Below are 13,899 nucleotides of genomic sequence, written 5' to 3'. Positions count from 1 at the left end.
GGACTAATGGAAGACAATGAATTGAATTACAGCCTGCATTACAGACTAATGTTAAGCTGTTACATCAACACTTTTTGACCAATCAGATCTGAGAATTCAACAGCACTGTTTACACAAAACCTCCATAAATATATTCTACACCACATCCTTAATGTATGTTTCCTAAATTGTCTTGAAAGCACATTTTCTTGTTTTATTTTTTTTCTTGATTTTTTTTTCACTACTTGAATTTGCACAATTGCACAGGATTCTTCTTTTAAACTACTACTAGTACTAGAAACTACATATATAATCACATTTTATGATAGCTGGACACCTGTGATTGGAAGGAGCTTTGGCTGAAGGTGGATTATGCCGAGATCACACTACAGTAAGTGTCATGGCTCAAATCTGCAGAGAATCTGCTGTAATTTTAAAAAATTTTGGCATTTGCTTGATTTTGCATTCACTTTTACAATCGGAAAATTGCAAAATCCTGGAAAGGCGGCACATAGCACCTCTCATTCGTCTCCCTGCTGTTATTTGAATAATTATGTCTCTGTTTGACTGTTTGGTTTCTCTAGAATGAGTGCATTTTCTTCAGCACTTTCTTTGCTTCTCGATGAATAAAGTAGACTGAAATTGGGAAAAATCTGTGGAAGCACTTCAATTTAGAAGAGAGGTCAAGATCAAGGATGCTAAATATGTGTGTGTGTGTGTGTGTGTGTGTGTGTGTGTGTGTGTGTGTGTGTGTGTTATAGATGTACGCATGTGCTTGTTAAATCAGTTTGATTTTGTGTCTTTGGTGCAGAAGCATTTTTATTTCTGTTGCAGATCTGAATACAGACTCTGTCAAGTTGTACACACACACACGTGCACACACACACACACAGGTGGTGTGAATTGAATTGTCAGTCATATTTTGTAGCTATAATTTCACCCTGTAAACACACTTTCATCTAGCTAACAAGTGCTTTGCGTGGGAGACAGTGCCACTGGGTAACAAAACGAGTGTCACATAGAATGACATCATTCTGGCCAAGTGTGTCTTCATCAAAGTTCGTGTTAAATGGGCTGTAGAGATTGTCTATCTTTATATTTTTCTCTCATTCATTCTGTTTCCTTCAAGTCTACTTTCCCACTACATCTGTGTGATTTAGTTCTGTGACACACCAAGATAACTGCTGAATTCTGGAGACCACTGAACACTGCTAATAATTTGGGAGGTGTGTATATTCTACTTTTGATGCTACTTTCTGGTGCCCATGAACCTGTTAGTAGAGTTTGTGTTATTAGAGAGCTTAATTTCCCTAAAGAATTGCAAACTTATCATTGTCTTAACTGGGTGAAAGAGTGTTCAGTGTGATGCTCGCTCTATCAGCTGATAAAGAGCAAAGTGCTATAACGCTTTTGAAATACTCGACCATGAATGCAAGAGAGACGTCTCTGATTGGCTGTTAGGCCTCTGATTGGCTGTTAGGCCAAGTGAATAAAAAAAAAATAAGCAAACACCACGCTCATGTGCGTTATAACTCTCTAAATATTTAGCAATGAATCAGGCATACACAATGTTAAATCATTTTCACAGAGTAAAGAATATGCTAACTAGGAAAATTTACTTGGCTGCATCCCAAACCGTATGCTAATAATCTAAATAGTGTGTGTGAATCATCAGGTGACATCATCATCAGAGTGACACAGAGGAAAAAACATGCTTATGTGAACAGATAAAATCACTGTTTTTCTTAGCTGTTAGACTAAAAAAACGGAGTCCTGTTTGCAGAATGTTGGAAAAACAGCAAGGAGAAGGAATTTGTACATCTTGTTTTAATCAAGATCTCTATCCTAGTCAGGTTTTGTGTAAAACATTTCAAGCAACGAATGTTGGCTTTTAAATAATCATACAGCTAAAAAAAAATAGGCTTACTTTTTAGTTTTATGCTACCTTCACACGGAGATCATTCGTTTCCAATAAGAGTCGAAGAATCCCAGCGACATCTGTCACAACATCCGGTGCCGACTAGATGTGGGCGTGTCCAGGGCTAAATGTTTAACTTTATGCAAATATAGAGCGACTTGGTGCAGTGTCATGGATGAAAGGGAGTGAAGGCTGTAGAGCGACTTGATTCTTCTTCATCTCGTATGAAAGGACGTGTACATACTTCACACTGATGAATTTTATATATAAAGTCTCTCCCTCCAGAAAGTTTAATTTTAGCAGCAAACTGATACGGTAGGCTTGGAAAGCCACCCACTGATAAGCATTATTGCTATGGCAACCTGTAGTAGGAACACCTACTGTACTGTAGACTTCAGAGTACAGTGACTGGTGACTGTTATTCCACCACATATTTTTAGGTGGCTGAATGTCTAATGGTGTACACTACATACAGTGCACTACAAAGGCAGCATAACAACTGCATTAGGAAGTCATCATAGTGCACATTGTCATATGCCTAATATCTCTGAAAAGAGATATTAAATTAATGTTTAAAAACCAGTTAGCACGTCTGGTTTGCCTCTCACCTCTGGGGTTTAGGGTTCAATTTCTGCCTCCGTCCTGTTTGTATTTTCTCCCCTGTGCTTCAGGAGATTCCTCACAGTACTCCGCTTACCTTCCCCAGTCCATAAACATGCACAGTAGGCTGTTTACCATATTTACAGATGCTCAAGGGTCTCCACATTAGAAAATTGGACATATGGGAGGATTTATTAAAAAATATATATTTAAGTATTAATCACTTTCTGTCACATTTATAGCTATTTTTTTTTTCTTCTTCTTGTAATCACACTGTTTAATTTTACCGCCCTTAGAGACACTTAGACATGAGAACAATATAATCATACTAGTCATATACACACGCGAACACAAATACCTTTATCACAGAAAATCCTCTATAACCCACACAGTGCACTACATAGCTGCAGGTGAAATAAGGCCATGGCCCTATAATCAAGCACTGTAGTATAAAAATGCATTGTAGGAGTTTTCCAGTAAAAAAAAAAAAAAAATTATATATATATATATATATATATATATATATATATATATATATATATATATATATATATATATATATATATATATAAATAAATAAAATTCCTTGTGCAACTCAGAAGCGAGTGTGAGCCATCTGATAACTGCTGCTCTCCTCTGTGTTGACAGCCAACTGCTCCCTTGTGTTGCCCTACAACTGTACTAAGCGATGTTCAGTTTAAACACACATGGATTTAAAAAGATGAGAAGCAGAGGGAGAACAATGATATAAAACCAACACAGCAGTACACACACACACACACACACACACACACACACACACACAGAGCTGCTGCTTTGAGAGTACAGCATGCCCCAAATCCATGTGCCAGGCAGAATGCTACGTCTCCTATGAGTAACTCTTCTCTGCTGAATCTAGGCTGAAGCAGAGCTGGTTTTACCTGTTTCTCTTTCCAATTGAATTTTTTCTTTGTTTTCCAGACCTCATACTGCCGCGCTTTGTAGAAAATTAAATCCCACGTTCCACCAGCCAAAAGACTCTTACGCTGCCGTTTACAATCAGTACGCTGTCCACCAATCAAAAGACTCCTCCGCTTGTGCTCGTCCTCTCTGCTTCTCTCTCTTTCTCTCTCACTGGCTGTTTTCCAATCCTTTTTGAGATGTTGCTTTCATCAGCTTATCGTGAGAAATGTTACATGTGTGCCTGCGTGCATTTTAGATTCAATCACTACAATTTACTTACAGACCGAGGAAAAAGAGAGAAGGCATCGAGGGATTACAAAAGAGTGACAAAATTAGGCCATGAATGTGAATGTGAACGATCTCAAGGACTGCTTGAGCTACTTAAGAGCATAATTTAACAAACAAAAAAAAAAAGCCAGTCTAATTGTCCTGAAAAGTTAAATGAAATGCTTGCGATCACTCACTCAAAGATTTACACAGCGGTTTTACATGAACGTGATAACTGTGGCAGAAAACGAAGCACTCTATTAGAACAGAGGCAATGTTACTATTTCCATTATCACACCAGCGTGTGTAATGTTTCATGAGCCTGTTTGTCTGCATATCTTCAGTCTGTCAGTTCATGCTCCAGCAGGTCACAGATCAGTCAATAATGACGAGCAGGAGTGCAAATTTGATACAAATTTGAGTTGAGTTAAATGTGTATTTGCATATGCAGATGGATTTCAAAGAGGCTCTTTATTTACTCCCTTTCTTTGTATCTCATGTTGCGTCTTGGCTTCCAAACACTCCCCCACACCCTTCCCCTCCTTTTCTACTTGTATGTTTGTGGAAGTGTGGCCTCCTTAAACCCACACTAGATGCAGCACCTTCTGGGATCATTTAGGTGTTCATTACTTTCATCTGCCTGTGAGTCGGTCTTTCTGAACCTCTCACTTCCCCCAGCTTCATCTCTCCTGTCTGCTAGTATTTACAACATTGCAGCCTAAACCACCTTTTGTCTCTTTTTATTTTTTGCAGGGGATCAAAATCTCCTTAACAGCACAGTAATGGAGCTAGCAGGGTGATCTAATTTGAGCTCAGTGACTGCTACTTGTTTGGACAGAAATCCAAAGCACTCAGATTGTAAGCATTTTAAACAAACACTAGGACAATCAAAGTTTTTACAAAATAAGTTGCATGTTTAACACAATTTCCTGGATGTTTAAACCAACCTTATCAGACTACATTTACAGCATTTAGCAGACACCGTTATCCAGAGTGACTTACATTTTTATTTCAATTTATACAGCTAAGAATTTGATTGTCAAGGGCCTTGCTCAGGGACCCGGCAATGGCAGCTTGGTGGCCCTGGGGTTCAAACCCATGACCTTCTAAGCAGTAAGCCAGCACTTTAACCACTGACCCCTTTAGCTACCAGATCCTTTCTACTAGACTACTTGCCCACATGATTGAATGATGTTGTAAACTGATGCTGGACTTTTTAATAAAAACTACTGCATGTCAGTGATTAACCACAGTCACAAGTTACAATGCATTACACTAATGAAAAAAACCCTCTGAGTCTAATGAAGACAGGAGAGTGGCAAAAGCATGCGCCTAGCAATTCATGGCTCTTGCTAAGGAGTCTCATTCTGTCATCCATCTCTATGTGGAAAGAAAGAAAAAAACATGTTGAACCATGACTTAACTGAATGTGGAAAAATGTGTTGCAAATGTAATGTAAACGTTTTCTAAGGGTCAAATTTGAGCAAATAGAAATATATATTTATTGGGATTAATTCAATTTAAATCTGTTTAGTGCTTTTAAACAAGCGGCATTGCCACAAAACAGCTATATAGAAATATATAAATTTCGGATATAAATTAAAGATTAACTATTCAAAATATTCTAACTGAGCTAGAAAATCTTTTGGATCCTTTTGCATCTCTCGTAAACGTTCCTTTCCATAGAGACGCACAACACCGTTCTATAAAACTTTAGTTTTTACTTCAGGATTTCTTTGGTCAAAATGTGATGTATATTCAATGCAAATGAGTGTACTTGTTTTACATAGGGCTTTTCTTATGGTAAGAAAACTTGAGTGGAAAGAAACACTGACTGTGGCAACACACACACACACATACACACAAACAATTTCTGAGGGTACGCCTGATTTGGGTGTGTCAGTTTTGTGTTTGTTCATGTGCAAACCGGCGTGATCCCTAGGCAAAGTGGAAAAGCTCACTGCCAAGGAGCCACGGCTAAGCGCTAGCAGAGATATGAAGCTATGAGTTGTTGTTTTTTATAAAAATTTTTTAACGTTCTTGTATTTGTTTATCCTGCTGTGTGAGGCTGATGCTGTAACACATGCAGCCCGATTTCCAGTTTCACTATCATAACAAATTTAATCACAGAATAATTACAGAGAATCCACATTTATCATTCACACCATTTAGATTTGCCATTTAGGTGAAGGGCCCAGAGACTGAAAGAAAAGTAACTCTTTTACACACAACAATTATATCCGTGCGTACTAGAGATATGCGGGAAGCATTAGGATAATCACCATGAAATGCATTAGAATAAAAGTCTTCAGTCTCAGAATCTTGTTCCAAAGTACCACTGACTGTGTAATTTTAAACTGATAGATTTTTATTTATTTATTTATTTATTTATTTAGCTTTCAATAAACTACTAAAAATGGACTAGGAAAATCTTTTCACTTTTTCTCTCATAAAGAATGCAAAGATCTATGAATGTGCTTGACATGCAAACTGGAGATGTCTCCATGTGCTCAATGTGCACACAGGGGAAATATGATCCTCTATGTCTTCACCTCAGACTGACTTGGTGTCTGGAGAGGAGACACGTGTTCACCAAAAATGGGGAATTCTTGACCCTTAATTCAGCTATGGACCTGTGTTGTACTTTAGCTAGCTTTGGTACAGAAGTAGCTAGCTGGTAAACTGTTAGCAAGAGCGCTCTGTTTGTCAGACAGATTTCAGTATTGGAGTCTTAAATCTTGAGTGTTGTGTTCTCAATTGCCAAACTTGTTGAAATCAGTCCAAATGATTCAAGTTTTGTTTACCATTAACATTAAAGGATAAGTTTATTACTCCAGCCCTGTGGTTAAAAAAGTATTCGATTTCCACATCACCAACTAATAATTTGCACATCAGACATGTACATCAAAACCAATTTTTTTCTTTACACAAGTGCTGGAAAGGTATCTGTTAAAAATAAGACAAATATGCTAATCAAAAGCTTTTTTAATGTAGAGTGAAATGTGTTTTATATATACAACTTGTGCTTTTGAGTTTGACTAAGAAAAAAGTTAATCAACAAAAGCTGTTTTAACTTCCTACAGAGCTAGAATGTCAAATATATCATTTTCAAAAGTCCCATGTGGACAATGAGAGCTAGAACCCAAATACACACCTGCACTGGGTTAAATTAATGACCTCTTAAATATCTGGTGTTCAAGGGATACGGCCGAGCTACAATTACCTATCTGAAGTCTGGAAAGCTGCCTGGGTGTGTGTGTGTGTGTGTGTGTGTGTGTGTGTGTTTGTGTGTGTTTGTGTGTGTGTGTTTGTTTCATAGGGCAAGGTTACCTGAAAGACCACACATTCACAAGACCAGCGTATTCTAACCTACACACACACACACACCCACACACACGCAGAAAGAACAGTGGGGACCTTTCTCAAAGCCAGTTAACAGGGCCTTCTTTCTTGTCTGTGTCTTTCTTCTTTCACCAGACAGAGAAATTCAGTGGTATAGAGAGAGAGAGAGAGAGAGAGAGAGAGAGAGAGAGAAGAAGGGAGGAAACATCTCAGGTGTCGTACAACAGGATCTGAAATCAAATACGATCAGAAAGACCACTCTGCAGCTTAACATGCAATTTCAGGGATCATTCACTACAAGGGCATGGCATTCTCCTGGAAACAAACTGTTCATTCGTTCACTTTTTTAACTTTATGCTTCGGAAAAATCATCTCAGTTCCATTTGCAGTTCCAAGCTGTTTTATTTAACCCATTTGACATGTAACCAATTCATGATCAGCTGCAGAAATCCTGAAACGAGGCATTTCATTTATCCCTGTTAAAAAAAAACTGACCTTCTCACAAATAAGCTATTTATAAACCAAGATTCCATTTCCAATCACTTCATTCTAAAATTTGAGAAAGATAATTATATGTAGGTTCATTTCAGCTAGATTTCATCAAGTAAATTTTTTCGGCATGAGTAAAATGAGGGAGAATGTGTGAATAATGGTGAGTGTGAGAGAAGGAGAAAGAGAGAAATTAACTTCCTTTTAGCATCAACGCAAATGTCAACACAAGAGAAGTCCAATTTCACAGACAAAAGCAAGCAGAGAACATACAGAGCTCCCAGCAGTCGATCGCTAAAATTAAATTCTAATGACTTCTCCTTACTATGAATTAGATATAGACTATTATTCTTTGCGGCAAACTTAATAGGTTTTGCAGGGGCACATTGGCTTGTCCTGATAATGTTCAATAAAATATCAAGGGAGCTCCTGTTAAATTGTCAGCAGGGATAACTCACGAAACAGAGCTGGACGTGATAGCGTCTCGTGCTTAAGCAGCAGTAATTGCATATTGCAAGGAAGGCTTATGCCGCACACCTTAGGAGAAAAGTCGGCCGTGCATTTAACATTTGTCCATGACAAACAGAAACGCACCCAAACCGCTGCGGCGCTCAAATAAATAATTATATCTAAGCGGAGTATGCGGACACACAATACATGTGCTATGGCACCAAATAGAGTGCGTAATTAATTATGTATGAGACATCTGTAAGAAACATAAGCAATGAATTGCACTCCTCTCACAAGCGAGCACTCACGCCTCTACACGGTACATTAAAGGCTGAGAGAAGGAGAGCGAAAATGAGAGCGAGAGAGAAATGAAGGTCTAAAAAGTGATTTGCTGATGGATAGGCAAACCACAAAGAAAGAGAGAAAAATGCAGCAAACAATAATCTGAGTAAGGACACAACAGAAATGTGAGGATAAAAGCAGAGCAGAGACTCAAAGGAGAAAAAGAATGGTGGAGAGAATTAAATTAAAGCACATACAGATGATAAGGGTTAGATATTGTGGAAGAAAACCTGGGAATCTGTGCAACAAGAAAAATACTGAAGAAACGTTGAAGTTAGTGTGAAGGAGGGGAGGAAACTTGGAAAACTGAAAGATTTGACTTGTTCTAGGAGAGAGGTATTTACGAATGCAAGAACAGTTGCTTGTTACATCGTGTCGATGTTAGCGAACGATTAATAATGTATCAGGCTGCCACGGAAAAATACATAAAACAACAGACCAAGCGTTCTCTCGTTCCTTCCATTAAGTACAAAATAAAGGACTGACTTCATCAAGTATTTACCTCGTTTTCTTCCTCTCTGCTCCAACGGCGAGAGAACAATAACAATATGCACTGATTAATTCACGCACACGGCTCGGAATATGAATTCCTTGTTAAGTCTGCAGAGCTATAAAGTATTTTCCATTTTAAATGGCGGTATTAAATAGACAGTGAAAAAGAGACAGAGTCAAATTGAAAAGGGATGAGGTAGAAAAGAAAGGAAGAGAAATTGGAAATGGGATGGCGAGAAGGACAGAGAGAGAGAGAAAGAAATGGGGATTTCACGGCTGACTCGGTGAATTGATCCAGACATACAAGTGCACAGGAATGTTAAATGTAACCTCCTTGCCCACCTGTTCCCACTCAGCCTCGAGGAGCAATATAAAATACGACACCGCCACTAACATTTCACCATTTTCAATCTCTCCCACCATCCCTCCCTCCCACCAACTGCCCTCAACCCCCTACTCTAACGCCACCCCACCCCACACCACACCACACCACCCCACCACTGACGCATTCCGTTCTCTTATCTCACTTTCAGTGTCCTGAAAAGAAGTGACTGGAATTTCTTAACCTGCCATTAAGAAGCGTTAGCGCCAGCCACAGGCCCACTACTGTGACAAAATAGCTGCAAACCAGAGCCATATGTGATCCCATCCACTCCTCTGACACACACAGGTCACACATACTGACACCTCAGCTGCACTGTAAAGACAGTCTCAAAGGAGCACCACATATCCACAGCAAGGGTTCAGCACAGCACGTTAAAATGTCCAGGACTAATCTAGGCCCTGTTGCGATTTTTCCATTTAAATATAATGTCATTATTAACTGATCAATTTAGAGAAACAGACAGACAAAATACATATGTATCACCAGCTTGATGCTAGTAAATTAGATCATGATTATTAAGATGATCATTGCTAAGTGAAAAAATGAAAGAAATGTAACTAGTGTTGTAACATAATGAGTTAAGCTAGGTTCTTACCTGCTTGTTGTATTTGTTCAGGGTTTGGCTGCTGTAATCAGAGCAGTGGTCAGATCCAATGGAGATGTTATCTCCGGTCCCCACAAACGTGTTGGCTGGAGGCAGATCCTGAACAGCCTGGTGCTTTTTCCCTGCTGTGGGTGACTGTGGATGAAGCTGAACAGTAGGTAGAGGTGAGCTGGACTTGTAGTGGCGGGCAAGGTCTGGGCTTCCAGGCCCACCATTAACAGAGCGATAACGCCCCATTCCTGGGCTGTCAGAGAGTTTCTCATTGACGCCATCATAGCGCTGTCCGTTAGGTTTTGATGCCTCGACTGTGACAATGCTGCTGTACAGAGGCTGCTTAGACTTCCTTTTGTTCTTGTCCTTTTTGGGTTTCTTGTTCTTGTCATGCTGCTGTGGGGTGAAGAAGTCCTCATGGTCTTTCTTACCAGCCTCATACCCATTCTTGTTCTTGGGCCTGCAGTAGCGAGCCATGACCACAATGAGGATGATGAGGATGACAGTCATGATGCCAGACACCACTCCGATAGCAATGCTTAATCGCTGCTTGCCCAAGTCATAGTTGGGGTCTCCTGCAATATCTGCGTTAAGCGGTGTACCAAGGCTCTTGGCGATTTTGGATTCAACTATGGTGGAGTTGGAGAGTGTTTCATTGACATAGACATGCACTAGTGTGGTGGTGCTCTGTGATGGAACCCCACTGTCATTAACCTGCACTACAAGGCGGTGAAGGCCGTAGTGTTTCTGTTCTAGCTTACTAACTAATAATATAACACCAGTTGCAGGGTCAATTTCAAATAACTTGAAGGGGTTGCCTCCTACTATGCTGTAGCGGAGTTCAGCATTGAGGCCTGTGTCAGTATCAGTAGCCATAACTGTCCGGACTACTGTTTTCATATTGCTGGATGGAGGTAACAGAGTATATGAGCTGTTAGGGGGAAAAGTGACTGTTGGTGGGTTATCATTTTTGTCCATGACAAAAAGTGAAACAGTGGCTGTGGCTGTTCGAGATGGATCTCCACCATCAACAGCCTTAACGCGGAACGTGTAGGTGGTTTTCTGTTCACGGTCGAAAGCTACAGTAGAAAAAATGGTTCCTGTGTTGTTCTCGATGGAGAAAATTTCTTCCTCTTCCTCAATATAGAGACTCATCTCAGCATTATGTCCCTTGTCTGCATCCATTACTGTTACCATGCCTACAGGGCTGTTGGGTTGAAGGTTCTCCTCTAAATAGAAAGTAAAAACATCCTGCATAAACTTTGGCTCATTGTCATTCTTGTCTGCCACCAGTACCACCACTGTAGCTGAGCCCTGTAAAACAGGCACACCTTTGTCTTTGGCGATTACTTTGAACTCATAGCGCTCTGTCTGCTCTCTATCAAGTATTTTGTTGACACGAATGTCACCGGTGTCTGGATCAATGGAAAATATTCCGTTTACAGAAGAGTCCAGTGAGTATGCGATTTCTGCATTTTTACCACTGTCTGCATCCAAGGCCACAACAGTAAGTACACGTTCACCAGGAGCATTGTTCTCTGGAAATGAGACCTCCATTGTGCTTTTGCTAAACATAGGTGGATTGTCGTTTATGTCTCCGACTTTCACTATTAACGAGTTGTTTGCAGACAGACTGGGGCTGCCTGAATCCACAGCGACTATGACGACGTTGTACTCCTGCACAGCTTCATAGTCGAGTGGAGCTGATGTGTGCAGGAAATATTTCTTTTTGTTCATGTCACCTTCTATCTCACTCGCAGGCTTCAGTTGGAAGGGCACATCACCAACCACAGTGCATGTCACCACACCATTCGGTCCCTTGTCGCGATCAGACACTTGCACTAATGCTATAGGTGTGTCTACCACTACGTCTTCTGCTACATTTGCCACACCATCTCTCAAGTAAATGCGTCCAATTTTTCTTATGTCGATATTTGGGACGTTGTCGTTTTCATCTTTAATGTTGATAACCATTGTTGCCTTGTCTGTCTTGGGAGGCTGACCACGGTCACGGGCCATGACCGTGAACCGCAGCTGACTTACTTCCTCACGATCAATCCTGTGTAATACACTAAGCCAGCCTGTGCTCTCGTCTAACCGCAGCAGTCGTCGCACTGATTCAGTTGCAGCCCCGAAAACATATTCAATCTGGCCGTTAACCCCAACATCAGCATCCATTGCCTTAAGCTGGAGAATGGGGGCGCCTGGGGAGCTGTTCTCAGGTAGATCTGCTTCATACACGCTTTTCTCAAAACGCGGGCTGTTGTCATTCACATCTGTAATCATCACTCTGAGGATGGCTTGAGAGGAGCGCGGGGGGTCGCCGCCATCCCTGACGCGCAGAGTCAGCTCGTAAGAGTCGCGCTGTTCTCTGTCCAGTGCGCCTTTAATAATCAGCTGCGGCTGTTTCTCTCCGTCTGTAGTATCTGCGACCTGAAGTTCAAACACGCTACTCCGACTCGCAGAGTCGTCAAATCTTCTTTTGCCCATATGAGAGTCGACGTTAGTGGACCCTCCAGAGCCTATCCGGCGCACGGAGCTTTCTCCGCTATCCTGAATCAACTCGTACCTCTCTATCCCGTTTCTGCCGAAATCCCTGTCCGTGGCCGTGGGCAACAGATAAAGCGTTCCGATCGGCCTGTTTTCCTCTACGGACAAAGTGAGCACAGGCGACGGGAAAGACGGCGTGTTGTCGTTTATGTCCAGAATGATGACCTTGCCCTCGAACAGGTCTACCCAGCTCTGCGCGGGCCCTATCACGGACACCTCGAAGTCTATAAAGCACTCATTCTCGTCGAAGATCATCTGGCACTGCTGCAGCTTCTCGCGGTCAATGCGCCTCTCGTTGGTGCTCAGGTCGCCGGTGATGTTGTCAATCTTGAAGTATTCAGAGCCAGACTCAAGGGTGAAAGTCACATCCCCGGAGCCGGCAACGATGCCGAGGTCGGAAGCCACGTTCCCAACGCGCACATCGGCGGGACCTTCCTCAGCCAGGCGGTAGCGCAGCACTTGCTTAGCCGAGGGCTGAGTCAGCAGCTGCAGTAGCAGAAAACAGTAGCAGAGGCAGTCCGTCGTGCCGGTATTCCTCATCGCGCCCTGTCTCTAATCACCGTTTTCGGTGGCTAAATAATGTAAAGTTCTTTTCATCAACAGTTTGCCGGAACAATAAAGCGTTTTTTCCTTTCAGTCTTACTTCCAGTTTTCTTCGCGCGCTTCAATTACAGTGGATTTGCAGTGGAGAACAGAACCGACCTCTCCTCCTTTCCACAAATACATATATATATTCTTTTTCAGTCTTTCTTTTTTCACCATGAATGCGTGCAGTAATCTGAAGCCCGCACGGTCCTGCAATTAAACGCATTGGAGACTCATAGTGGAATTCACGCGCTACAGAATGAAACGCGCTTGTTGTTTACTTTATAACAGGGAAAAATAAAAAAATAAATACACCTCAGACATTTCAATCCATTCTAAATCGGGAGAAAGAAAAAAGCTTTAAAAATCCCGTCTTCTTGAATGCGTCATATTTCCAAGAAAATCGCCTGAACTTGCGCACGAGCTCACCCTCCGTTCCGGTTAGTGGCACAGGAGAGTTTTAAAAGCAGGCACCGCAGTCACGAACGACGCAGAAACGGAGCAGGGAAAAAATGCGAGAAAGAAAGAGAAGTTGTAAATCCCGATGGAGCTCGCGTAGAAGTGTGTGGCGAGGATCCTGACGCTCGGACTGTTCCTCTGTCACTCGTTTCTCCGTCCGTCCGTGCGCGCGCTCCTGCGTTCGTGTAAGTGTGTGCATGTGCGCGCGCGCGTGTGAGTGTGTGTGAGCACAGCCCGCGTATCTGCGGCACTCCGAGAGGCGCTCGCGCATGATATTGCAGCGTCCCTCTCTCTCCCTCTCTCTCTCTCTTTCTCACTCTCTCCACCCCTTCGCGTCTCTCTCCCAGCAGCTGAACTCAAGCACTTAGTTTAAATGAAAGTGTTAGTGCGGCGATGGCTTTGTGTGGTGGGTATGAGGGTATACAGTGTTGTATGAGGGTATACAGTCTTGTATGAGGGTACAGTCTTTCTTATTATTACATATTAAAGAAAATGCAGATAAAC

General features: G+C 41.6%; 1 protein-coding gene across 1 annotated transcript in view; it reads right to left on the bottom strand.

Moving 5' to 3' along the window:
- pcdh7b (protocadherin 7b) overlaps positions 1 to 13,650 on the bottom strand; it is a 140,789-nt gene extending 127,139 nt beyond the window's left edge. Inside the window, 1 exon segment of the mRNA XM_060874648.1 lies at positions 9,802 to 13,650. Coding sequence (XP_060730631.1) covers positions 9,802 to 12,891 — 3,090 coding nt within the window. The 5' untranslated portion in view covers positions 12,892 to 13,650.
- Between the last annotated feature and the right edge of the window lie 249 nt (positions 13,651 to 13,899).

This window comes from Tachysurus vachellii, chromosome 7 (assembly GCF_030014155.1).
Source record: "Tachysurus vachellii isolate PV-2020 chromosome 7, HZAU_Pvac_v1, whole genome shotgun sequence".
Classification (NCBI taxonomy): Eukaryota; Metazoa; Chordata; class Actinopteri; order Siluriformes; family Bagridae; genus Tachysurus; species Tachysurus vachellii.
This window is presented reverse-complemented; position numbering and strand designations above follow the sequence as displayed.